General features: G+C 44.9%; 1 protein-coding gene across 1 annotated transcript in view; it reads left to right on the top strand.

Annotated features, from left to right (window-relative positions):
• CADPS2 (calcium dependent secretion activator 2) overlaps positions 1-27,305 on the top strand; it is a gene marked incomplete at its 5' end in the record, with an annotated part of 600,328 nt that overhangs the window by 251,673 nt on the left and 321,350 nt on the right. The window contains one exon of the mRNA XM_019543957.1: positions 11,606-11,686. Within this exon, the coding sequence (XP_019399502.1) occupies positions 11,606-11,686 (81 nt within the window). The remainder of the gene's footprint in view (positions 1-11,605; positions 11,687-27,305) is intronic.

The raw sequence follows: 27,305 nt of genomic DNA, 5'->3' as shown, positions 1-27,305 counted from the left end.
TCTTCTGCCTGACTTCAGACCAGGGACCGGTAATTATTTTGGGCAGAGGGCCACTTACGAAGTTTTGGGGAGCTGTCAAGGGCCACATGGGTAGCCCCACCCCTGGTCACCATATTGGGACTGGAAGTCCCACCCCCTAGCCCCTGATCTTTGCCACCAGAAGTCCCTCCCCTTGCCCTGGAAGTACTCCTTTTGGGAGGAAGGGTGCTGCAGTCTGGAAACTGGTAAAGAGAGGCGCGCATGCGCGCACCCCCACCCCCCCATGTACTATAACTTATTTTAATTTTATTTTAAAATATTTTTGCACTGATTTCTGTGTTTACAAAAAGTACATCTAGAGGTGGCTGCATAATACACAAAATACAGTCCTACTGTGTGTTTTGTGTGGGCATTCAAGGAGTGTAAGTGGTGGAGTGTGGTTGGGGAGACTCTGTGTGTGTGTGTGTGTGTGTGTGTGTGTGTGTGTGTACGCATGCATGTACGGTGGGGTATGTGGTTGGGGTGGGGGCCATAGGAGGTTGTGGGGCTATGGTGGGTGGGGTGGGAGAGAGCTGGGGCCAGGCTGCCAGCTCCGTAGCTTGCAGCTTGAGTAGACTATGTGAGCCTCACACAACGCAGCCAGGCAGACCCCATGCCCAGGCTCTGCGCTTGTGCAACACCACCCTGGGTTCCTGCCAGTCCCAGGGCACTTGCATGGGCTCTGTATTCCTGCCTGCCACCAGCTTTTGATGGAGTCCCTCCTCTAGTATTGTCCGCTGCTCCCTGCAGCCCCCCCACAGCCTGCAGTGCTCCCCACAGTCCCTGCCGCTTGGCAGGGCCTGGCCATAGCTCTGCTGCCACTCCACCGCCCATTGCCACCTGCCAGGGCCTGCTGCAGCTCTGCTACCCGCCATGGCTCTGTTGCCTACCAGGGCCTGCCACAGCCTCGCTGCCTGCTGGGGCCCACCACCCGCCACTGCCTGCTGTAACCCCACTGCCTGCCCACCGCCACTCCACCACCCACCATGGCCCCACCACTTGCCAGGACCTGCTGCCCATCGCAACCCCACTGCCTGCCAGGGCCCAGTATGTCTCTGCTGCCTGCCATGGCTTCACTGCCAGCTGGGGCCTGCCGCAGATCCACCGCCCACTGGGGCCCACTGCAGCTCTGCTGCCTGCCAGGCCTCACCACTTGCTATGCCTCCACTGCCCATGGTGGCTCTGCTGCCTGCTGGGGCCCACTGCCTTCCAGGGCTCACTGCCTGCTGCGACCCCACCACCCACTGGGGACCTCCTGGAGCCTGTCGCCTGCTGCAGCCTTGCTACCTACCGTGGCTCTACTGCCTGCTGGGTATCACTGTACTGTGGCCCTGCCACAACCACACTGCCTGCCAGGGCCCACCATGGCTCTGCTACCTGCCATGGGCCTGCCACCTCCTGGGGCTTACCACGGCCCTGCTGTCCACTGGGGCCTGACTGCACCTCTGCCACCTGTCGTGGCGCACTCTGCTGTCTGCTGGGGCACACCACCGCTCCATCACCTTCCAGGGCTATACCACCTACCAGATCCTGCCACCTGCTGTCACTCCACTGCCTGCTACACAACACGTGGACCCTGCCGCTCCCTGCAGCTGCCATTTCCCATGCTGCTCCCTATTGCCTCCCCTGCCGCTGCACCACTCTCTATATCCCCACAGCTCCCTGCACCTGCCACTTCCTGCCACTCCCTCCATCCAATCTTACCTTACTTTCCACTTGGATGGAGGGGGAGCAGCTCCAGGGGTACAAGGCCAGAAGCCACAGAGGCTTCTGGTTGGGAGCTGAGAGCGGTGCAGGGCTGGGTGGAGCTGGGCTAGCTTTGTTGCTCAGCCACAGGCTCCTGCTGTTTCCTGCTGCCACTGGCTGCCTGTCATCTTTGACAGGCAGCCATGGACAGATAAAAGTTAATTTTCTAAATTTTTTAGAGGCCCCACGGGTCAGATAGAATGGGCTGGTGGGCCGGATTCAGCCTGCAGACCATATTTTGCCCACCGCTGCTTCAGACTAATGGCTTACTACTTCTCTCCCTTTTTTTGCCCCTTACTCCCTGTGCTGTTCATCCCATTAGGGCATTGACAACTTGGCTGTCGTACTGAAGTGCCATAGAAGGGATCTGCTGCCTGATCTGAGAACTGAGCTTTGAGCAGTCTCCCAGTCTAGCAGGGTCTAGACCTTTCCACTGTGGAGAGAGCTATCTTCTGGGCGCTGGAAGCAGCACTGTCTCATAAGTTTGTGCTACAGAAACTAACAGTAGTGTTCCTAAAGTGTTGTAGCAATGAAACTGAGACCCAAAATCTACAGATATGTTCCAAAGACTTCGAATTCGGTCATTAACTTAGAAAACAAATGTATGCCATTGTGTGGTGCTTTAAAGGCTATTTCATATTAATATTATTATGAAATAAAAAGTTACAGGCAGCTAATTTCATATTAATAAAATGCTCAGTGGGAAGAGAGAGCAGTTAGATTTAGTAATTATGGATGTAAAGAACCATAATCTTTGTCAGGTCAGTATTTCCATTTGCATACAATTAAAATGTTTTAATTTCTCATCTGAACGATATTTGACATACTGTGTTGTTATGGGAATTCAAATGAACAGGAGACATTTACACAGTACTTGGCAATGTAATATTCATTTTCCCACTTCAAATTGTTCCTGTACTTTTAGCCAGTTTTTTCCCATAATAACATTTTCCTTTTGTGTCAAAATATACAAACATGTGTTGTGGTCTTTTGGTAATATGAGTGTAAGCAAAGGGTATTTAAAATTAAAATCGAGGCATGCTGCCTTCCAACCTCTAAAAAATGTTAAACCTTTTTTCCTTCCTGTGGCTTTTTTATGCATAAACAAATATGCAGTAAACTATGGTTAAAAGAACAAGATTTGCTATTGACCTAACCTGTGGTTCTTAGCTGAAGTACCAGTTTTGCCTAAAAGTAGACTTTTGAGCAGAATCTTAATGAGGATGCCCTTGTGCATACTCTTTTATTTACCATTTAGGCACAATACTCAATAAATGACCGATATAATAGTGTGCTGCTGTCCTAAGGAGACAAAGAGAAAGAACTGGGTTTATGTTGAATCCAGGCACTTCATTTTCTTATCAGTGATGGTGCCCCCAACTTCAGAGGAAGATGCAGGAAACCCTTCAGTGACCAGCTCTGGTTTTTTCTACTTTCAAGAGTTTGAGGTTGGCTTAGGTCTTCAAACATGGAGGTTTAAAGGAAACCCCCAAATTGCCATCACAAATAATTGCACAAAACTACAAGGTATTACATCTAGAACATCCTATAGTACTTCATAGGTAAATGGCCTATGCCCTACCTACTATTACAACAGCAGGGAAGTACTTGGTTATATGCTGAGAAATCTGTTTGCTTCCATATCTTTGACCGTTGTTTCTTTCAGTGTCTGTCTAAGGTATTGTATATTAAATGCAGGGAAAAGGCACTGTAGTTGCCTGGATCACTGTCTTTCTCATTGTCATCCACAATTTTTCATTGCCATGAATATCCAATTTTCATCTTTACTGAGTTTTTGGGTCATGCCACAGTTGTCCTAGTTTTTCACGACATATTCATCATCTAGCTTCATATATCACTGATGCAACTGCTGTCCTCAAAGATGCCACAAGGTCTTTTAGAGATCAACTCTTAAATGAAGGGGAACCAGCCTGGCTCAACTGAGGCAGACTGGAGATTGGCAGGGAAATGCTTTGAAGAATTGGTCTGACAGTATCATTATCTTTTTCTTGTTCACACTTCTATATTCCATGGAAGTAGAACCCTCATTCATTAAGATATTTCAAAGCATCAAAATGAATCTGTCTGACTCATCTCTTTGCTTGGATGACCAGGTAGCACAAGTGACAAAAAAGTCTTTACATCTCCTTCAGTTCATTAGGAAACTCTACCCTGTTTTTTCCAGATGGGGAGCCAGAAACGGGGATCCATGAACATTGGATTATTATAATTTACTCTGTTTAATCTGAATGTAAAAACAATAGAACTGCTTCTATTGATACAGCCTCCTCTGTGGCTTAGGCTGCACAAACACATCATTGCCTATGCATCACTTCATCCCCCAATTTCCAGACTAACAATTAACTATTTAAGTGAGGCACATTATTTCAGAAAATCACTAAGTGCATGATTGTAACAAGGGAGTTTTAATTTGAAAGTATTGTTAAAGCTAATTTTTTTAAATTCATGCTCACCTTTTTTAGGAATAATCTCAGGTAATGTAGTTCAGGGACTGGACAGTTGTTATTTTGTCAGAAAGACAAAAATGGAAAATTATAGAACTCCTGATTTTAAATTATTATAATGCATTAAATATATTATTTATTTAAAATGAAAGTCAAATGCTTTCCATAATAATAGTCTTAAGGCATTTACATATGACCAACTTTGTTGCTTAGCAATTGAATGTTTTATTTAGAGAATTGAACTATATGACATTATTGCAAAATAAGTCACATTAAGAGGGTGATAATGAGCCATCATTTCAAAAGTAAAAAAGCAATTCTTTCATGTTAAAATAAATAGTAATTTATACCTATTGAAGTTGTGTAATATTTTCCCTTCCGAAGAACATTTTTGTTTCAGCAAACAGGATAATCTATAACAAGGAAAAAAAAGTCTCTGATTTGTATAGTTGTCCTTCTTAGGAAACTAGAGGTTGTAATAATTTAAATTTTACCACCCATTTAATTACTTTAGTAAATTATTGAGTGCTCAGCTTGACAGCCATTTTTATTTCTTGTATAAGCAACTATTACAACTAGTATATTCTGGTGTTTAGGGACAATATTGCTTTGATTACTTGTAGCTGTAGTACACTCCAAACTAAAAACTCATTACATTTCTAAATAAATTTTTGTTGTAGATGTCTACTGTAAAGTAATGCAGAAATGATTGTGAGTCCTCAGTAAAAAGAGAGAGTCTCATTGCTAATGTGATCAAGAAGTACCTGTATATTGATAGCCAGTATAGATGTGGAATGTTGGATCATTGTTCTTAAATTATGTTCTCTACTTATAGATTCTTTAAAATCATCTACGGGGTTGCTAATTTTTTTATTGCTCTTTTGGGGTCTCTACACTTAAGACCAAGGTCTGTGACATACTTGATTAACACCAGTGTTTTCAACATTACTAATGTGATCAACGAAGTACCTGTATATTGATAGCCAATATAGATGTTGAATGTTGGATTGTTATTTTTAAGTCTGAGGTCTGTGACATACTTGATGTACACCAGTGTGTTCAACATTTTTAGACTCAAGGCACACCTCATTTAATTCGGAGCCCCCCTTCATAAACTCAAGCCCCCTCAAAAATGCCAGCTCTTAGTTTTCACTCTTTTTTTTTACTGGAAAAATAATAGAGCAGTTCTTCTGTATCCCACTAGTAGCTCCAGTACTTATGGTTTAGAAATAATTACTTGAGAGAGAGTACACATTTTTTGATAATGCTTTGTGTTTTGGGCTGAATACATTTTATTCTGTATGTAGGCAGGTAGGTACAACCAGAAAGTTCTAATCACTGTATCTGTCAGATCTGTATTATATTTCTACTCAGGGGTGAATCCAGGGGGATGAATTTTTACTCCCCCACCCCTTTGATTCCTAGTCTACCCAAACTATAAAACCAGCTGCCTAGTTCTAGTTCTGGTCCTGAAGAACTATCCCTTCTTCTGTAGTTTTGCTGTCTGTCAGCCATTGTTGGTAATATCTCTCTTACGTTTCACAGCCCTGCAGACTACTTGTAGCTCTAGCTAAAAGACTCAGGTGTGGTAATATTAATTCAGGTGTGCAGATGACTGACAGTAAAGTTTTGGAGACACTTAAGACACTCAAGAAGTCTAAATTTTGCTTTATGAATCTGAATAAGAGGCATACATTTAACAGTAATGACCACAAGACTAATGAAATGCTCTCTTTTGACTATTTTGCCTGATTTCTTTTTCTTTTTAACAAATTAGTGAGCATTCTAATAAATATATATTTATTTTCACTTTGATATTAAACTCAGTAATATAATGCTAGACTCCTAGCATATAAGTACAGATTCTAGTTTTTCTTTAACTGGAGAAAAATGTGTTCTCTTATGTGATGATATGCCACATAGTCTGCACCCCACTTTTCAAAATCCTAGATCTGCCCATGTTACTATTGTTGCCACTACAGATTTAGTGGATATTTTAAAGAATTGATTATACATTCATCTTTGGGCAGAGAGCCACTGACTTTTTTGCCTGAAAACTTGTCTTTTATCTGACACAACACAACAAGCAGAATGACTTTGTACAAAAAGTAACATCAAGGTGCCTATTCTCCCCATCTTCACATCTCTGTGTTCCATCTTATATTAAAGAATTTTATTTCTCATTGAGAGGGTTAAGAATGGCTCCACTCTGAGCAGAATCGAGTATTGCTCAATGAATGAAGGGGCTCAGCTATCACTTGAGGAGTAAATGCTTTTTACACTGTAATGTGATCAGCATATACTACCTTTTAGGCTTCAGGATGTTAGGTCACTACTTGAATCTATATGCCCCAGCTGGCAGAAATGCCAGCTGCTTACTATTGTATCCATTAAACATTTTACTTATCTTTTTAGAGAAAAATGTAACAAGGGAAATACTTGCCAGGTTGTTGGGCTAATTCCACATATGATCACTAGGATCTGTGCATGTCTTATGCCCTCCAGCTTAAACAGGAATAGACTGTAGGGCTAAGTACAAACAGTCAAAAAGCCTGAGGCTGAATCAATTCATTCTTCACAGGTTAGTCAAAGCTGTGTACATTGACTGATAAGCAAGGGAACAGACATTCACTTTCGATTCCAAAAATGCAGCCACATGCCTGCAGTGGCTCGGGCCAGAAGCCGGGGGGGGTGCTAGAGCACACCTCCCTGCTCAGCTGGAGCAGAAACTTGGGCCAAGGCTAGCCTGCCCACACTGTGAGGATGGGTTGCAGGGAGGTGGAAAGCATCCTAGAATGCTGGTGGGCTGTGAGTTAACTTGAATCTGGAGGGGATCTGGGACAGAAGTTCAATAAACCAATTTAACGTAAACCAGTCAAGTTTGAAAATGCATCCAGCCAGGTTTTGGCCATTTTGAAAGCAGTTTATGTGCACTGAACTTTTGTTGTGTTACAGATTTGAACTGGTTCCCAATTACTTATACTGGTTTGTGTGTAATTTTAGTCTCTACTTTGTTCAAGTTAACTGCAGGGGCAGAGGTAGGTATAAATGGCCACATCTACGCATGCATATTAATGCTACACAATAAACCCTGGACTATATCATGCTGGACTTTATTGCTCCCAAGTGCTGCATGTAGATGGGACCATAGCACATTGAGCCAGGTCAGAGCAGTCCCTGCTGGCAGAAGGCCTGGGGGCATCAGCCTGCTAAGTCAGGACTGCTCTGATCCATCTTACCATGCTCCAGAGGGGCTGCTTGGGGCACAAACTACTACCTGGCAGGCAGCCCCTACACTGAAGTATGCTTGTGCCCCAGCCAGCCATGTCAGTGTCTACACGTGTTGCTATGAAGTTAAAAACTCTACAGCAGGGTAGTACTTGTAAGATGCGATGTTTATTAGGTCCCTGTGGCCTAATAGCGCTGCACGTGTAGACACCGTGACATTTACTGAAGAGCGAGTTAGTCTATTCTGCAATAAATGTCTTGTGTAAACATGCCCGGAGTAGACAGTGTAGCATGTTACTCGAAATCACTCTTCTCTCACCAGCTGATTTAGAGGACATTAATAATCTTGCGATGGTTTGAGCTTTCTTAGTATCCATACATGGGTGCCATGGAAGCCTCATTCGTCACTTAAATGAGGAAAGGAGTCTTCATGGAGAGAAATTAAATCTATCTATTCATTAAAAAAACAACAACAAAAAAGCATACATGTCTCCAATGGAGGCGCATAGTCAGATTTTATTTCATGTATTAGGGGCTAAAAGTGTGATCCTATTTTCACCCTGCCAAGTTCCTGGAAAAAATGTTAACATGCCTATTGTTGAAACACATCATCATCTTAGCTGTCAGACTGAGTCACAATGAGCATCAAACAAGAGGAGGACTCATGTATCTTGTATGTTTTCTGTTTTTCAGGGACTCAAGCAGCATGGACTAGGCTCATGCTTAGGCACCCAAGTCCATTTAGGTGCCTAGTAATTGGAATAGGAGCTGACTCGCTTCCTTTCATATATGACCCAGTTGTAGTTGAGTGAGAGAGAACCCAAGCCTTGATGCATAGGTTCTCACCGTGGCAAAAAAATTACTGTATTTGTTTATATACCACATGCTCCTTTTTCTAAAAATCGGTCCCACCAAATTAGGGTCCATGTCTTAAGTGAGGAAGCGGATTATATTTTTCTGGAACAGAAGCTTGGAGAAATAGTTGTCCAAACACTACTGTATGATGCCTTCCTCTGTCATCCTCATGGAGGGAGGGGATGGAGTTCAGTCTTCAAGGTCAGAGCTTGCGGTGTTAACCCTCTCACTGCCACAGCCACTGTCATTAGGATCCCCTGAAGTCAGCATTCAGGCATGACTGGGAAATTCTTTTTTCTTCATTTTACCTTACTAAAACAGTAACTGAAACTGATGGGTTTAAATGCCTGAAAAATCAATTAAAATTTGTATTGTTGAAGATCATGTAAAGTACACATGAACATTTCTTAATTATTGGAGCAGACTCTTCTACACTGTAGCCCTCTAGTCTTGGTTCCTTGCTTACTGTAAATTAATGAAGCACGTATAATTAATATATAATTCAGGAAGAAATAGCAATTAAAAAATAACTATTTTTTTTTCAAGCAGTTGATTATAAACAACTAACAGGCAGCCTTAAATATTGTGGAAACTAAAAGATGCCAAGCTTCCTCAAGACAGATTTTAAAAAAAAAACATACGCACATTAAGTGAAGTGATCATTTAATGTATTTTTCTTAAGTGGAAAAATAAGTAAAGAATTCAATCTTTAATCCAAAGCTTTGGCTATTTAACCAAGTAAATAAGAGAGCCAGTCATTAAAGCTGTCCTTGAGCAGCTGAAGGAAATGTAGGAAAAAAACCTTTTTGCTTTTTGCAGGAATGTATAATTTAGCTATCTAAATTCTCTTCGAGCTGATACTTATCTAATGAATTTTTTATCCTGTGATATTTTCTTAAGATATAAAGAATTTTGACCTACTTTATACAGATCCAAAACAAAGTTTTATTACTTATTTCAAGGGTTTTAATTCTGTAATTTAAAAAAAAGGCGGGGGGGAACTACATTAAAGAAGCAGCATCTTACCATTTCAGTCTTGTGTTGGGATTTATGTAGGTTCTCATAAAATGCAGGATTATATTTGAACTGAGACATTTACATCCGGCCCGAGTGGTTTGTTGTCTTTGCCTCAGATTGTACTGGGAGTAGATCAGTGGATGTGCCAGTCGAGGACTTTTCATACTTGGAACCTGCTTTCTCTTACTAAGCCCAAGTTTGGAATTTTTTGGGATACATTTCAATATTTGTCCTGTTGGTTTATCTTGTACATCTGGCTGAATAGCTGCAAGGGTAGAGAGAGCCATCAAAATGTAGCAGTGCTTTATTCCTAATGAAATAAGATTGGAAGGCTTTTTATCACATCGCTAATACCTGACCCAGTCAGTTCCTTCTATGTAATTTTAAAAATATCTGTAGAATACTTGTCATTACACCTTGAGCTCATTGGCTTTAATTTTCATTAGGATTAGTCAACATATGGTATTTACCTGAATCCAAGGTGATTTTAAATTCAAGATGATCCCTTCCCCCCCATAAAGTCATTATAATCTTCCATGTATAGAATCTAACTGTTGAAGAGTCATTTTAAATTCCCCCCACCCCCTGCCACCACTGCATGGGGACAGGTGGCAGGAGAGACAAGTTTCCTGACCCCTTCCAGTTGCTTACGCTATTTGCACCCTCAAGTCTGCTCCCCTTCCTCCCCTGCCCGACCCCCCACTTAGCCTCCACAGCTCCAGCTCTGGCCTGGGACACGGAGCTCACAGTTGCTCCGGCCTCTGCTCAGCCATGGAGCAACAGTACTGACAGCAGCTCCGGCCCTAGCTCCCCAATAGTTTTAGCTATTTTACTTCATGAAGGACTATAAAGTATCTGTATTCATGTAGCCCAACCAGTGAGCACATAGCAAGCTATTAACTTAAACAAGATCTGTGGATCAAACCACCAGGGTGCTAATGACTGCCACCATCAAACCAGGGTGGCAGTCATTAGCACCCTGGAACTTAACTGTATTAAAGTTAAAGACGTCTAAGGGATTTGCTACTCGTTCCATCTACTTTTATCGGTGGAAATTTTGTATGTGCATCAGATGAAAACTTTCCCTATTCTATCATCTCTGGTTTTTGTCACTCACTCCATCTCTATAAAATACTAATTTTAAAATCTTTGAAAGAGGACCCTGTGTTCTATTGCCTGTGAAGTATTGATACATTTTTGGAGGCTTTGTCATCATAAACTGTCTTGCAGGCTGTCCTGGGCTCAGAACTGCTGTTTCTGGTAGCCCTGTAGTTCCTCCAGGGACTGCAGCAGCCCCCAGCTTAGTGTAGGGGCTGCTGATATCAGTCCCCTTTATAGGGAATGCAGGTTGCCCTAGGGTAGGTGATGAGTTACATTGCAGTGATGGGCTTTGCATTTGGCAGGGATGGGAGTGGCCTACAGTCCCTTGATATATCTATATTTTAATGAATACTATACAGTGTTTATTTGGGGAAGAAAGGAAGGAAGAGTGCATGGGGGGAACAACTACTGTGGAAGGAGGAAGTATGCCCTACTGTGGAAGGGGGAATTATGGATTTTTCGAGGGTCATTAAGGGAATGGTGTGAGGCAGGAGAGAGGGTAGGGTAAGATAGCCATAGCCTCCCTGTGACAGAGGTATGGACTTGGGTGGGACATTAAGGGGGAGGGAGACTTACCAGGATGTGAAGCAGAAGAGTGGGACTAGGTATGGATGGGAGAGAATGTGAAGAAAAAGATCTTTATCTTTTATAGAGATAATGGATAGGGGTTGAGGAGGGAATGGAACTCTCTTCTTGGGGAGAGGTAGCAGAGTGGGAGTGGGGGAATTTCTTTTGTTACACTATCATATTTTAATATTTTATTCTGTCTTGGTACGTTATTTTGTCTTTTATTGTAACCTACCCTGAACATCTTTGGAGGGGAAAGAAGCATGTAAATTTAACAAATGAATAAGGTGAAGGAAAACCTGGAAAGTTTTAGGCACAACTATTCTGTACTGTTCCCTTTGTGTGACAGAATAGCCAATACCACCCCTGTACTCTGCATTTGTAGTTGCCATGATTCAAACTTGTGTCTCACCTTCAAATGTACATTTCTTATATTTTTGCTGAAAGTCAGACCGTAATATTTATTCAGAAATTGTTATATTAAAATAGAGGATGTATTTTTTTCTGCTAGTCCTTTGTTTTTTAAATATTTAAACTCTATAAAATAAAAATGTTCTGTTCTACCAGAGCATATCCCACATGATTAATTTGTTTGCTTTATATCTAAGCTGGATAATGCAGATGAACAAGCAGCTCAGATCAGACGTGAGCTAGATGGACGTCTACAGCTGGCAGAACAAATGGCAAAGGTAAATTTGTTTGTCACTTCTGTAGCTACAGATCTGTAGTGTGTGCATGTACTTACACAACATCCATTTTTAACCTTTGATCCTTTGAAGAGAAAGTAGGCAGAAGAACGTTTGTAATGTGCAAGAGTGGAAGAAAAAACTTCTCTCCATCTAAAATTATGTGTTACAAAATAAACCACACTTCCTTGATAATCAGATCATTATATTATAGAAAACGTCTTTCATTATCAGTAAGCTTTAATAGAAAGTAAAAAAAGGAGGGTATAAATTTGTGTGCATGCATGCGCGCACATGTTGAACTGTTCATGTAAGCAATTTTTTTATGTAGGCATTTAATGTAGTGGCAAGAGTTAAAATTTGGGTTGGATTTTAGCATTACACGTAGTAAAGCCCTGAATGAATTTAGCAGGTAATCTAAATCAGAGGATCTCAACCTTTTTTCTTTCTGAGGCCCCACTAGCATACTGCAAAAACTCCATGGCCCACGTGTCCCAGAACAACTGCTTTTCTGCATATCCAGTGTGTGCGGGGAGGGCATAGGCAAGGTAAAGGGGCATAGGGATGCATTAGGGGTGCATAGCCTCCCCCCCCCCGATTTTTGTGCCCATGGTGGGCACTGGGCTGCAGCCTGGTGAGATCAGCACAGGGAGGAGCTTCCTCCATGGCCCAGCAGGCAGGACCTGGCATGGAAGGGCTGAGCAGGGTGGCAAGACTTGTTGCTGCCACCAGCAGGACCCCCACACCATCCATGTGCCACTAGCAGCTCAAGGAGTAACAGGCTGGAGCAGAGGGCCTTGCTGCCCTCACCTGCTCCTGCTACCAGCCGCTAGCATGCTGGGCTGCAGCACTACCCTGCTGCTATGACCCAGCCATTGCTCCCCTCATGCCCTGGCTTACTATGGACGGGAAGTGCGGTGGGGTGTAGTGCAGACCCCCTGAAAGCTGTTCACAGCCCACCAAGGGGCCACAGCACCCCAGTTCAGAACCACTGATTTAAAGGACAGCAGCTAAAGTAGGGAATACTATTTATGACATTTTAGAAAAAATGCTAATTTATTGTTTGTATCTTTTTTATTATATGTGGAAGTTAAGGGATCATGAATGGTCAGAGAAATTTCTGCTAATTATGCATTTGGGATAAGAACTCCTGCTTTACCATCCTAGGACATCATTCTAGTGCTTCCCAAACTTTTCCTCAGCATGACCCAATTTCCTCAGCTTGGCCTCCCACCCCCACGACCCCATCCACTGATGTTGTCACCCCATTTGGGGTCACAAGCCACAGTTCAGAAACTGCTGTATCATTTCATCCCAAGGTGGGGCAGGGCTCCCATCTTGTAAAAAGAGACAGATGAGCCTCCCTCTAACTCAGAATTTCCTGGGAGATAGAGCCATATCTAATGAAGATCATTTCCTGGCTTTTTGCTGGCTCTGTCCTCTGGTTCTTTGTGCACATGTAACTCCAGTGATTATAGTCTATTACAACAGTACATGGTATTGCTCCAATTATGGGCCAACCCTGAAGGGTGGTTACAAAGAGGATGGAGTTAGACCAAGGGTGAGCAAAATATGGCCCACGGGCCAGATTCGGCCCACCAGGCCATTCTGTCTGACCCGCAGGGCCCCTAAAAATTTAGTAAATTAATATTTATTCACTCCTGGCAGCCTGTCAAAGCTGACAGGACCCAGGGGTAGTAGGACCTCATCAGGCTTCAGTAGCCCAGCCCCACTCTACCCCCAACCAGTTCCTTGCTTTCCTGCCCCTGTCCTGCTCCAGCACCACGTGGCTCCCAGTTGTATCACTGGACCGTGGAGCATGGGACCAAGCTGGTACACATGCATGCGTGCGTGCACATGAGTGTGTGTGTATGTAGGCTCATGGGAAGTGTGCGTCTTTATAGAGTGAGTCCCACATGCACGCCCCACCATACACATGCACCCACATACCCTCTTGCACTGCCATACACAAACCCCAGCCACCCTTGCCCCACACACATCCACAAGCCCCATACCCACCCATAGCCCACATATCCACACACGTGCTCCCTCACCCCATATACCCATCCCCCACGACATACAAAAGTAAGACTTCATTTTAAGCTATTTTGCAATCACCTCTATGTACACAGCACAAACACATGTAAATCAGGTCAACAATATCTTTTAAATCATATTAATGAACATTGTAGATGTTCACTTTTTAGAATATAATTTGGTATTTTTCTGGTTCTGAGATGGCAAAACCCTTGCTGAAAGGAATACTTTCGGGGCCAAGGGAAGGGACAAAGGGGCAAAGGTCAGGGGCCAGTAGGCAGGACTTAGTTACAAGATGGTGCTCAGGGGTGGGGCACCTGTCAAGGGGCAGGGCTATCTATGTGGCCCTAGACAGCTTCCCAAAACTCGGTAAGCGGCCCGTCACCCGAAATAATTGCCCACCCCTGAACTAGACTATTCTCAGTGATGGCAGATGACAGAACAAGGAGCAATGGTCATAGAGTCATAGAATCAATGAGTCAGAAGGGACCTAGACAGATCATCTAGTCCGACCCCCTTCCATGGGCAGGAAGGAGCACTGGGGGTGGCAGGGGTCATAAGTTGGTCTCAAGTTTCTTCAATGAAAGTTTAGGTTATATCAGGTGTAGGCAACGTTTCTTGGCTGGAGTGCCAAAAAACACCACAATGCCTACCTTGGAAGGTGCCGGAGTGCTGGCATGGCAGAAAAACAAAATGAGGGCAGGGGGTATATGGTAGGACGCTCTGCTTGTGCCCCTTGCCCCCCAGCCCTGCTGCCCCTTTCCCACAAGCCCAGGCTCTGTGGCTGGCAGCAGCTACCCTGGCTCTGGGTAGCTGCTGGAGCCTAGGCTGCTCCCAGCAGGAAGCAGCTACCCCGAGCTGGGGCTGGCTGCAGCTGGGAGGCTCCAAACAGCTGTGCCAGGCTCCGGAGCCCCCGCATCAGCTCTGTACTGGAACATGCACATACGCCTCGAAGTGGGCAGTGGGAAGGGCCTGAGGCAGCACATTCCCAGTCTCTTCTTCGCTCCTGGCACAGAGCTGGCAGCTATTTGTTGCCAGCCTGGGCTCTGGTCAATGGCAGCAAGCAGCAGGTAGGCTGCAAACAGCTGTGCCAGGCTCCACATGGCATGCATGCACATGCTGCTAACAGAGCTGATGCTGGGGCTCCGGAGCCTCCCAGCTGCAGCCTGCCCCAGCTCTGGATAGCTGCTGCCAGCTGGGAGCCCAGGCTGCTCCCAGCAGGCAGCTGGGATGCTGGAAGCCCAGCTGAGAGCAGCCCAGGGTCTGTTGCTGGTAGCAGCTACCCAGAGTTGGGGCTGGCATGTGGTGTGCCAAGCAAAATGGCCTTGCGTGCCATGCTCAGCATGTGCCGGGGGTTGCTGACCCTGGGTTAGATAATTGGTAAACTGTTTCTTATGAGGATGGTAGTAAAGCACTGAAACAGGTTACCCAGAGATATTATAGAATCTCTATCCTTAGAGGTTCTTAAGACCCAGGTAGAGAAAGCCTTGGCTGAGATAATATAGTTGGGGATGGTCCTGCTCTGAGCAGGGGTTGGACTAGATGTTCTCCTGAGGTCCCTAATTCTCTATAATTCTAACCCTGCATATAAGCCAACCCTTGGTTTTAAGGTTCAGTTTTAGGGGGGACGGGAGAAATCCCTGAATATAGGTTGATAACTGCAGTTAAAGATTTTCAACTGCCATTGTCCTCCTCCAAGAGGAGGCTGAGAGGTGATCTCATGGTTGCCTACAAACTCATCAGGCGGTGGGGGGAGCAAGAAATAGGGGATACAATGTTTACCAGGGCGCCTGTCAGGGTAACTAGAAATGATGATCACAAACTAAAAGACTGCAACTTCAGATTGGACATAAGGAAAAAAATCTTTACACTGAGGGTTGCACTAAAATATGGAATAAGCTTCCAAGGGAGGTTATGCTGCCTCCTTCCCTGGAGATGTTTAAAAGGAGATTGGAGAAACACCTGGTTGGGGTCATCTGACCCCAGCACTCATTCCTGCCCAAGGCAGGGGGTTGGACTCAATGATCTAATAGGTCCCTTCCTACCCTAACATCTGTGAAACTATGAAACTTTCAACTAGCATTGGATTTTAAAAAATCCCACAGGAATATTAAATAAACAAGGAAAGGACCCAAGCAGTTTTAAAAAACCCTGACTTTGTATTTTTATTGTGCACAAAAATACAAGGAGGACAAAAATCAAACCTGTAGGGGGCCCTGATTATAGGTTGATTTTGCATATAAATAGAGTACAATTCTTAGGTCTCTTTTGAAGGCAAAAAAGGTACTCTAAAATACACTGGGCAGTATAGTTTGTATGTTTTATATAATGTATAGTACAGTTGTACAGCGGTTAAAGCATCTCATGAGTTCAAGACTTGTTCCAGATGCAAGCCTAAGGCTAATTCAAAGTTGATTCTACTACAAATAGGTATCAGGACAGTCAGGTTTTGAAAGTATAAGTTGGCTAGTTGCCTTTGCATGTTATAGAAACTGGTATGTCTTTTAACCGTATTTAACCCCATAGCCATGTATAGACCTTCAGTTTTTTGTGAGAGAGTTGCTGCTCTCTCAGGAGAAACAGGAGTGTACAAATGTTTAGGATTTTTCTCCCAAAGTAAAAAATAGCCACTCCAGGAGAAATATAACCTGGGAGCAGTCACAGTTAAATCTGTCCTGGAGAGAGTTTCTCCTGTAAGAGTAGAAGCCTGTACAAATTCTCTTCTGAGAGAAACTTCCAGCATCCAGTGTACTTTGCACCTGTCCCTGGTACCCCTTCTGAGAGACAGTGTGTCATTCAAACTGGATTCTTCTGCTCCAGCATTTTCTGCTCCCCATCACAACCCCCATATTGTGCTTCAGGGAGACGTGGCCTGAAAAACAGTCTGGGTCAGCCAATCAGGGCTGCCCTTTGCACTGCTACCATCTGTTGCCATGCGGACTGAACAAGTCTGCAAAACACATTGGGATGTGTGCACAGGGGTTCCCTGGCTCTGAAGTGTCAGAACTGCAGGTACAGAAAAGTGACAATTTTTTCCTGATCTGGCTACAGAAAGCACTTTATAGTTGTGACCAAACACAAGCGCACAGTGCATACAGCTTCAAAAATGGCCAGCTGAATGAAAACCTGAACTGTCATTGCATGAGGTATCAGATAAAGATGTTTCAAAGTGTAGTATCTTTTGTCGCTTGTGCCAGTAGAGCTCCCAGCCTCTTGCTGTTTTTAGAAAGGGAGGGGGGAAGGGACCAGAGAGAGTTCAGTCTGGGGGGGCTTCAGACCCTCTTAGAAGTTAGTGTGGGTGTATTGGAGCCCCTATGAGGAGGGGGGGAGCTCTAATTCACTCAGCCCACCCTTCAGCACCAGCTGGGGAGCCCCAAGAATGAGCTCCCTCTGCTCCCTTTCCCCCCTCCCATTCTGAAAACAGTAAGTACTGGCAAAGAGCCTGGCCATTGCTATGGGAATCTGGCTGCAGGCTCCCAGCCTACAGCTAGATTCCTCTCCCACCTGGAACCAATAGTGAACTTCTGTTTGGTCTGGGGCAACATTGCAACTCAGAATGCTTTGTGGAAATCGTTCAGAGTTACAGCTGGGAGCTGCACTTTTGTCTGCACCCTGCATGCTCTCTACTTTTCAAGGGCTTAGCATTTGAATGTGTATTTAGGCATATCTATGTAAGCTTTTCTACCTGGAGAACAAACCCAGGAGAATTCTCCCAGGTCATTTGAACCTGTGTATGCAGCCCAATTGTCACTTAAGACTCAGGATGGAATGTTTGCTCTCTTAAAGCCTCTCTGACTACATTTTTCATAGATTCATAGACATTGGGGCTGGAAGGGACCTTGGAAGAGCATCAAGTCCAGGTCCCTGCCCAAAGGGCAGGAAGTCAGCTGGGGTCAGAGGATCCCAGCAAGATAAGCATCCAATTTACCCTTGAAGGTGTTCAATGTAGGTGCTTGAACCACCTCCGCTGGCAGGCTGTTCCAGACCTTGGGGGCTCAGACAGTAAAGAAATTCTTCCTTATGTTCTGCCTGAAATGGTCTTGCAGTAGTTTGTGACCGTTCGACCTCGTCATCCCTTGGAGCGCTCTGGTGAATAAACGTTCCCCCAGATCCTGGTGGTCACCCCTGATAAACTTCTAGGTGGCCATCAGATCACCCCTGAGCCTGTGCTTTTCCAGGCTAAAGAGTCCCATGACTCTCAGCCTGTCGTCGTGTGGTCTGTTTTCCTGACTTCTGATTATGCGTGTGGCTCTTCTCTGGACTCTCTCAAGCTTCTCCACATCCTTTTTGAATTGTGGAGCCCAAAGCTGGATGCAGTACTCCAGCTGCGGCCTCACCAAGGCCGAGTACAAGGGGAGAATGACGTCCCGATATTTGCTCAAGAAGCATCTATGGATGCAAGCTAGCATTTTGGTTGTTTTACTAGCCACAGCATCGCATTGTGGGCTCGTGTTCGTCATGTGGTCAGTGATGACCATAAGATGAACATGATCTCCATTTGAGATCAGTCAAATGGCCAGTGGTATTTTATAGAGTATAATAATGAGATAGTTTACTTCTTAGGTCGGGGTGGGCAAAATATAGCCCGCAAGCCAAATCCAGCCCATTAGGCAATTCCATCAATAAGCCCTGGCCCTCATTGCCACTCTACAAGTCAGCGCATCCATGAAGGAGGTGTGGCTCTGGTTGCTAAGCAACCACCCCCCATCCCAGCCTGGCCTGACCCACCACCAGCCCTAAGGTAGGGGATGCTAGGGACAAGAAGCTTCTGCCTGGCAGAGGCTCTCGGTCTGGCCACCTGTTGGCTGTTCCCAGTCCCCCCTTCCTACAAGCCTGAAAATGCAGGTATGGGCCCCACTGGGCTGGGGCCAGGGACTCCAGCTGGGGGAAAAATGGGCCAGGAGCACAGGAGCTGCACACTATGGGGCCAGGTGGGGCTGGGCCCACACGCTGCCAGCATGTGCTTCTGGGGACATGGGCAGGAGTGCTATAGGGCCAGGTGGGGCTGGCCCCACATGCTACCAACACCTGTGGCTGGGGACTGGGGTGGGAGCATGGGAGCTGCATGCTATGGGGCTGACCCCACTTGCGGCCACCGTGTGTAACTAGGGACTTGGTTGGGCGTTCTTTTGGCCCTGTCTGGGCAGGTAGAGCTGGCTCTGCATGTTACTGCCTCCTGCAGCTGGGGACTTGGGGGAGGGGTGGAGGAGCATGGGGAGCTGCGCACTATGGGACTGAGCAGGGCTGGCCCTGCTCACTGCCACCATGTGCAGCTTGAGGGACTTGTACACTCCAGGGACTCTGAGGGGACCCCCCCACCACACACAAACCTTTCCACATACCCTGACCTCCACTGTACCCCAACATACTCCCACCCTCCATCATAACCCCGCAGCCCCCACCCACACACCCCACCATACCCACATACATACCTGCAGCTCCCCCATGCCATATTCACACAAATGCATACTCTTGTACCCACACCCTCCACACGCCACCAGAATAGTAAGACTTTTGAGCTGTTCTGCAGTCACTTCTGTGCAAATGGACAAAAATCAGGGCAAAAATATTTTAAAAATAAAATTAAAATAAGTTACAGTAGATGTTTGGATTTTTTTTTAAGTATCGGATTTGGGTTTTTTTCTGGTTTCAAGATGGAACTCTGCCCCCGCCCCCCCCCCCCCGAATACTTCCAGGGAAATGGGAGGGACTTCTGTTGGCAAAGAAAGGGGGTGGGGCTTCTTGTCCCAAGATGGTAACCAGGGGGCAGCGCACTTGTTGAGGGGCAGAGCTAACTTTGTGGCCATCAATAGCTCACCAAAACTAGTTAAGCAGCCCTCCAGCTGAAATAATTCTCCACCCTGTGTTAAGTACAGAACTAGTTAGGTTTGTTTGAAGTCAGGTAGAAGGTAGGGCAAGGTGGCACTTACTATCATCTGATAATGTAGGTTGGTGCCTGTAAAAGTTCAAGTTTCCCTGAACAAGTTAGTTTCTAAGGTGGCACCCTGCCCTAACTTCTGCTTTACTTTTTTGGTTTGAAGTGAGTACAGGAGAATAGATAACCCCGTCAGAACTAGTGGAATGAAACTACAAATAAGGGTTCTGCAATATTTACAAATAAGAATCTTTCTAAAATGTAAGACTTACATTTTGTCTGGCTTACGGGTAAATTCATTTTCAGGAAAGGGAAAAAGCTAATCATCCTCCTGACTTGTATGAAAATTTAGTTCAGTTTTTTTCCAGCTTCTTCCTCCGCACAAATATATACAGGTTTCCTTCAATTTATGTGATACATGCATTCCCGGAGAATGGCGCATAAATTGAATTTGCATAAAGCAAACCCACTTTACAGTGTAACAAATAGGGATAGAATGGGGTGAGTGCAGAAAAGCAGGATGCCCCAAGACAGCAGCTGCCTGTAGCAGCTGGGCTGTTCCATGCCCTGGTGCAATCAGCTGCTGTCAGCTGCTCCTGGGGCCACTCCAGCACGTGCTGGGGTGAGTGTGAAGAAGTGAAGCCCTGGGTGGCACGGGGCACGGCACTCACCCCAGGCCTGGAAGCAGCCAACACTCATCCTAGCCCAAGCTGGAGTGGTCCCGGGAGCAACTGATACCCAGTGCAGCTCAGCGGCTGCAGGCTGCTGGTGTCAGCTACTCCTGGGGTTGTTGCATCTGGGGCTGGGGTGAGTGGGGACCAACAGAGCCCCAGGGGACTTGGTGCACGGTGCAGCTCAGTTGCTACGGGTAGCTGGTGTTGGCTGTTCCGAGGGCTGGGGTTATTGCCACACCCCACACTGCCCAGGGCTCTACTTGTCCACACCCGAGCCCATGCTGGAGTAGCCCCAGGAGCAGCTGACACCAGCTGCATGCACCAGGGCACAATGCAACCCAGAGGCTACAGGCAACTAGCATCGGGTGCTCCCGGAGCTGTTGCAGCAGGAGTTGGGGTGAGTGGGGACCAGTAGAGCCCCGGGAGGTCCGGGGCACATGCAGCCCAGCTGCTACAGGGAGCTGGTGTTGGCTGCTCCCAGAGCTGGGATGAGTGCCATGCCCCGCACTGCCTGGGGCTCCATTTATCCGCATTTACCCCAGCCCATACTGGAGTGGCCCTGGGAGCAGCTGACACCAACGGCCTGTAGTGTAGATAAGTGGAGCTCAGGTACAGAGGGACAGGCAGAGCACAGTGCAGCCCAGCGGCTGCAGGCAGCTGGTGCCAGCTGCTCCTGAGGCCACTGCAGCCAGGGCTGGGGTGAGTGGGGCCATGGCCCTATCTCCTCCCCCTACAAACTTACCTGCTTGGATGTGAGGGGCATCTATGCTGATCACTTAAAAGCAAATTTACCTTGCATATAACAAATGATGGGTCTGTATATGCTCATCGCATAAAAGTGAATTTGCATATAAAGAACGTGCATAAATCGAGGGAAACCTGTATTCTGGAAATATGTCAATTTTTTTTTTTTTTACTCTTTCTATACGATACCATCACTTGGAAAGCAGCACAGTTCTTGAGCATCAAGTGCAGGATTTTGCAAACTATGAACCTTCATACCCTCTATATTGAAAGCAAAGCTTTAAAAGTTTCTAAAGGGAAGTCCTTGTACAAGAGCCCTTCCTTTCTGTGTTGATCATCTAGGATAAGATGTGTTGCAGCAGGTAAGAGACCGAAAGGTCACCTAGACCCAAGTGATCAAGTTCTTCAAAATAAACAGAGAAGGCACATTATAACCTCCTTTTTTGTATTACACTTGGAATAAATAGAACTGACTTTTTTTTTTTTTTTATGTATTAGTCATTTCCACTACAAACATGCGTGGCTCAGATATTTCTGAAAGGAATAAAATAATTAAGACTGGCTGTATGAAATCTGAGGATTTGTTTATACAGGATAACCTATTCCCAGGGCCTTTTATTCTCATCCTTCAAAGTTAAGAAGAATAGATTCTTTCGTTGAAAGCTGGCTTTCATACAAGCAGTATTCTAACTTAAAAAGAATAACTGCACTTTTTGGTGATCAACACATTTCTGAAATTTTCCAAGAGCACAATATTCGTTCTTCCTGTATAAAATTTGTGATTTTGAGAGTTCATAAAAATACCAGAAATATATTTATCATAAAAAAAAAAAAAAAAATGAATTACCCCTCCTAGTAAAGGCAAGTCTTTTTAGATATGTGCTGATCTAGGATCAGAAAGAGTCTTTGAGAGCATTTTTTAATATTTATTCATCTTTTTTTCAGCTGATCAGTTAGGATGCTTAAACCCAAGTATATTTAAAATCTTAACTGATTTTTATACCAATTAGGAAATCAAATCACAGTTGAGAGAGCTTTTCTCCTTCCTGTAAGCCAGGGGTGGGCAAAATGCAGTCCGTAGGCTGGATGCGGCCCACCAGGCCATTCTATCCGGCCTGCGGGGCCCCTAAAAAATTTAGAAAATTAATATCTGCCTCTGGCTGCCTGTTATGTGGTCCTTGATGCCTTGCCAAAATTCAGTAAGCGACCCTCCACCCAAAATAATTGCCCACCCCTGCTGTAAGCATTTACTCCACAAGAAAAATGGTCCCATTACCAGCAGAATAAGAAATGTTCCTAGAGTCTGATATTTATTAGACATAACAATGTTCCAAAGAGCCTTAAATCAGACTGGTACTGCAGCCATTGTGTTCTGGCCAAATTTCAGTTTGTATTGTTGTTTTTCTCTCCTCAACTTTCATCTCCAAATGAAGAAACAAATATTGGGATTTCAGTAACAGATTAAATAACTAATGATTAAATAACTATACATAGGAACCAGGTCTGAACCTAAAGGCTACTTAGGTCATATCACAAGGGGTTGTGGAAGAATTATCGTGTATAGGAACAATATAGAAAAAGTCAGGAAAGTCACTTGATAAATATAATCTCAGGTAGTATTTGTAGCCTCAAGAATTATATGAACAGAAAAATAAATAAAACCCCCCAAAAAACTAGATCAGGACAAAGACCCAAAAGCCAAACAACCCCACATTGATGACCTTGGCTCCAGATCTGACCCTTTGTAGCTCATGCCCAATTCCTATAAAAATATAATACTTATATCGGTAATGATTTCTGGTTATGTATCCCCAATTATACTGGAATTCTTCATAGCTAGGGCTGAAGAAGTAAGTGAGATGATATAAAAAGATGTTCCTTAATGAAGGGAAAATTTGGTGTTTTTTCTGTCCCAAAACTAAGGTCTACACCGGAGGTGGGCAAAATATGGCCTGCAGGCCAGATACAGCCTACAGAGAGTTTTGCCGGGCCCCTGGTGGATCCCTTGGTCCTGCCTGACCCAGGCATTGTCCAACTGTGGCACTTTTTGCTGCTCCCTGGGCACACAGTGGGGCTAGGGTGGCTTCACATGTGGACTGCCTTTCTAGGCAGCCCAGGCAGTGGTGGCTCCTTCTGGCTGCCACCACCGATGGCCCTAGCCCCATGGTACCAGTGGGGACCTGCATGCATAGCCCTTACCTGGCTGCGGGTGGTGCAAAGCAGGCACAGGATGGGCTGGGGTCAAGGCTGTGCCCACAGGTTCCGGCTGATCCACTGTCACTTGGGTCAGTCCAGAGCAGGCGGGGGGGCAGAGCAGGACAGGAGATGAATGCTGTTGGTGGTGTCAGGGTGACACCACAGGGTGTGCAGGCTGTTGCAGGGGGGGGGCAGGTGCTGATTGGTTCAGGGGGGCATGTGTGGAGGGCTTCCATGCATGCCTCACCGTACCTGCAAACCATACCCTCTCCCGCCCCCCGCCCCCACAATCGCACCGTCCCCTACATGCAATCAAACACCATACTCCCCACACCTCCCCAACACTCTTCACATGCACCCCTCCCCATACACACACCCATGTGCCCTACATATACCCCAGTCACCCTCTCCCTCCACACACCCCACAAATTCCATTCCCACCCACACATCCCCACAAACTCACCCCCCCAAAACCCACCCACATTCACACATTACCCCCACACTCTCTCTTACATCCCCCCACAAACCCCATACCCATCCACCCATACCTCCTATACTCCTCCATGTCCCGCGCAATATATAAGAGTAAGACTTAATTTGGGGTTACTATGCAATCACCTCTCTATATATGACACAAACTTGCACAAATCAGTCCAATTTTTTCAAAATAAAATTAAAATATGTTATTGTCAGTATTTGATTTTTAGTATATAATTTGATGTTTTTTCCTGGTGCCAAGATAGCAAATCCTCTTCCCAAATGGAGTTACTTACTGGGGGTAAGAGGAGGGACTTCTGGTGGCAAAAGTCAAGGGCTAGAGGGCAGAACTTCTGGTCCCAAGATGGTGACCATGGGGTGGGGCATCTATTGCAGGTGGGGCTACCCTTGCAGCCCTCAATAGCTCACTAAACTCATTATGCGGCACTCCAGCCAAAATAATTGCCTGCCCCTGCTCTAAACAATGGGTGATCGCAACTACAACTGATGCTTATTTTCACTTTTTCATTACTTTGCTATGACTGTAAGAATGAGGTGCCAACTATTTTTCACTTCCTTTGTTATGGGGGAGGTGTGTGTGTATGTGTCTGCGGTCCCAACAGCTCTTGCTTATTTTTAATCTAGTATTTTAAGCTTGACGTTGATCTCAAGGTCTTTTACCCACTCTACATTTTGCTTTGTTTTATATGCAGGAAAACAGTTGTAGTTTTATTTGGTTTTGTAGCTTCTCTACCATTTTTTTTCTCCTGTGTGAAATTGTATCATGTGTCAAAATGTATTGGGTGGGGGAAGTGCAATTTGCATATCGTCATGGCCAAGCTCCAGTAGTTGTGACTTCACCTGAGCCCCTTTCATGGGGTATTCAGTCATCCTGAATGAATGTACCCATCACTGGGGAGTTGAATGAATTAATAAATTAAAAGAATACATATTTTATAGTTATGACAATTTAAACATTGTCATTATACTTATCAAAATACTGGTTAATGTTTTTTTATTTCTAACTGATGAAGTCATTCTAGGGAATACTATACAAATCTAGGGCACTTTCACACATGCTTTGGTGCTGGAGGGGGGTGGCGCTTTAATTAGAGTGACTCTCAGAGCTGCTGTAATTAAAAAAGCAGCAACATCTTGTGTATCAGTGTCCCCATGCTTCAAAATGGCGGTGGGGACATTTGAATTGAAGCTCATTGAACAAGTTTTAGTTCAAGCATCCCTGCCACTGTTCTGAAGCGCAGGGATGCATATATACGAGACATGGAAGGCTGCTGGAGCACGGTAATTAGCACGCTTCAGCAGACTTGATTAATCGAGTCTGTTCTGATGCACTTTAATTACAGTGTGTTAGAGCAGCTCCTGCACTCATATGTAGGTACATTTAGATACTAAATTAAAATAACTGGAGATTTGTTGGTATTGAAAAATTATTTTAAAGCATTTGGATTACATTGGCATTGTACTCTATCATAACCTAGGCTGGATGTTGTTATTATTTCTATATTTGTCCTGGTAGGCAAATTGCGACCTTGCTTAGTTCTTCTCAGATGCTTTGATTCTCTTTATGTCCACTATTTCTATCATCTGAGGTCCCTTCCTGCCCTAACGTCTATGAAATCAAATCTTTTATGACACACTTCACGGAGGGAGATCGTTGCATTCACAGCAATATGATTACTTGTTTATCACACTCCTGAGGTATTGAGTAATTTCCTAATGATACCTTTTGATAAATTCCCAACCAAAAATTTCTGAGTCTTCGTTTACCTCGTCTACTTTTTAAAGAAAAGAAAAATGATTAATACATGAGACTTTAACTGCCAATGCCCATATCTTCATCTTCAAAATAATTCTAGTAAGACGAAATACATTTCTTTTCATTACTTTCTCATCTAATTCAGCCTTTTACCCAAAATATGCAAGGTTATTAAACATATTTGTTGTTTGTAAGTGTATGCTTTTTCACAATACACGTTAATGCCTCGTTTCTCAAAACCAAGACTTCTGTAGATAACAGAAGGTTGGAGTTGGAAGGGACCTCAGGAAGTCATCTAGTCCAGCACCCTGCACAAAGCAGGACTATCGCCAAGTAGATTATCCCAGCCAAAGCCTTGTCTAGTGAGTTTTGAAAACATCCAAGGATGGAGCTTCTTCCACCTCTCTGGGTTACCTGTTCCAGTGTTTTAGTACTCTCCTAGTGACAAAATTCTTCCTAAATCTAATCTAGACTCCCCTCACTGCAACTTGAGAACATTGCTCCTTGTTCTGTCATCTACCACCACTGAGAACAGTCTAGCTCCATCAGTTGAAGTCTACTGTTCAGTCACCTCTCAGTCTCCCCTTTAGAAAAAATAAGCCCAGTTTCCTCAATCTTTCCTCAAGTCATGTCTCCTAGCCCCCTCACCATTTTTGTTGCCCCCCGCCAGACTCTCTCCAATTTGTCAACATCCTTTCTGTAGCAGGGGCTGAAAACTGAACACAGTACTCCACATGTAGCCTCACCATTGCTGAATAGAGGAAATAATCAATTCCCTTGACCTACTGGTGACACACCTAACAATGCAGTCCAGTATGCCATTAGCCTTCTTGGCAAGAAGGGCACACTGCTGGCTCATGGCTCATATTCAAGTCATTGTCCACTGTAACCCCCAGATCCTTTTCTGCAGAACTGCTGCCCAGCCAGTCAGCTGCCAGCCTGTAGTGGTACGTAGGATTGTTCTGTCCCAAGTGCACGACTTAGCACTTGTCCTTGTTGAACAATCCTTTAATTTGTCTTGGTCACTTTGAATCCTAGCTCTACCCTCCAGCATATCTACTACTCCCCCCAACTTGGTGTCATTGAAGAAGATACTCAACAAAACCAGTCCCAGGATTGAGCCCTCAGGCACTCCATTTGATACCAGCTGCCAACTAGACATTAAGCCATTGATTACTACTCTCTGCACCCGATACTTCAGCCAGTTTTCTATCCACCTTATAGTCCATTCATACAGCCCATACTTCCTTAGTTTGCATGCATGAATGTTGTGGGAGACTGTATCAAATTCTGTGCTAAAAGCAAGGTACACCACATCCACTGGTCCTGCATCCACAGAATCAATCACCTCATCATAGAAGGCAGTCGGATTGGTCAGGCATGACTTGGCCTTGCTGAATCCATGTTGGCTGTTCCTAATCAACTTTTTCTCTTCCAGCTGTTTAGAAATGGGTTTCTTGAGGATCTGCTCCATTAGTTTTTCAGGGACTGCGGTGAGGCTGACTGGTCTAGTTCCCTGGATCCTTCTACCTCCCTTTTTTAAATATGGGTACTATGTTTTCCCTTTCCCAGTCATCTGGGACCTCTCCTGATTGCCATGTGTTTTCAAAGATGTTGGCCAGTAACTCTGCAATCACATCAGCCAACTCCTTCAGCATCCTCAGGAGCATCCTATCCGGCCCCATGGCCTTCTACATGTCCAGCTTTTCTAAGTAGTCCCTAACCTGTTCTTTCACCACTGAGGCCAGTGCTGCCCAGTGCGGTAGTATGGGAGCTGACCTTGCCTATGAAGTCTTTGGAGAAAAAAAGGGCATTGAGCACTTCAGCCTTCTCTGCATCCTT

The sequence above is a fragment of the Crocodylus porosus genome, unplaced genomic scaffold (genome assembly GCF_001723895.1).
Source record: "Crocodylus porosus isolate Cpor-Errol unplaced genomic scaffold, CroPor_comp1, whole genome shotgun sequence".
Taxonomy (NCBI): Eukaryota; Metazoa; Chordata; order Crocodylia; family Crocodylidae; genus Crocodylus; species Crocodylus porosus.
The sequence above is the reverse complement of the archived record's forward strand: the minus strand, read 5'-3'. Positions and strand labels throughout refer to the sequence as shown.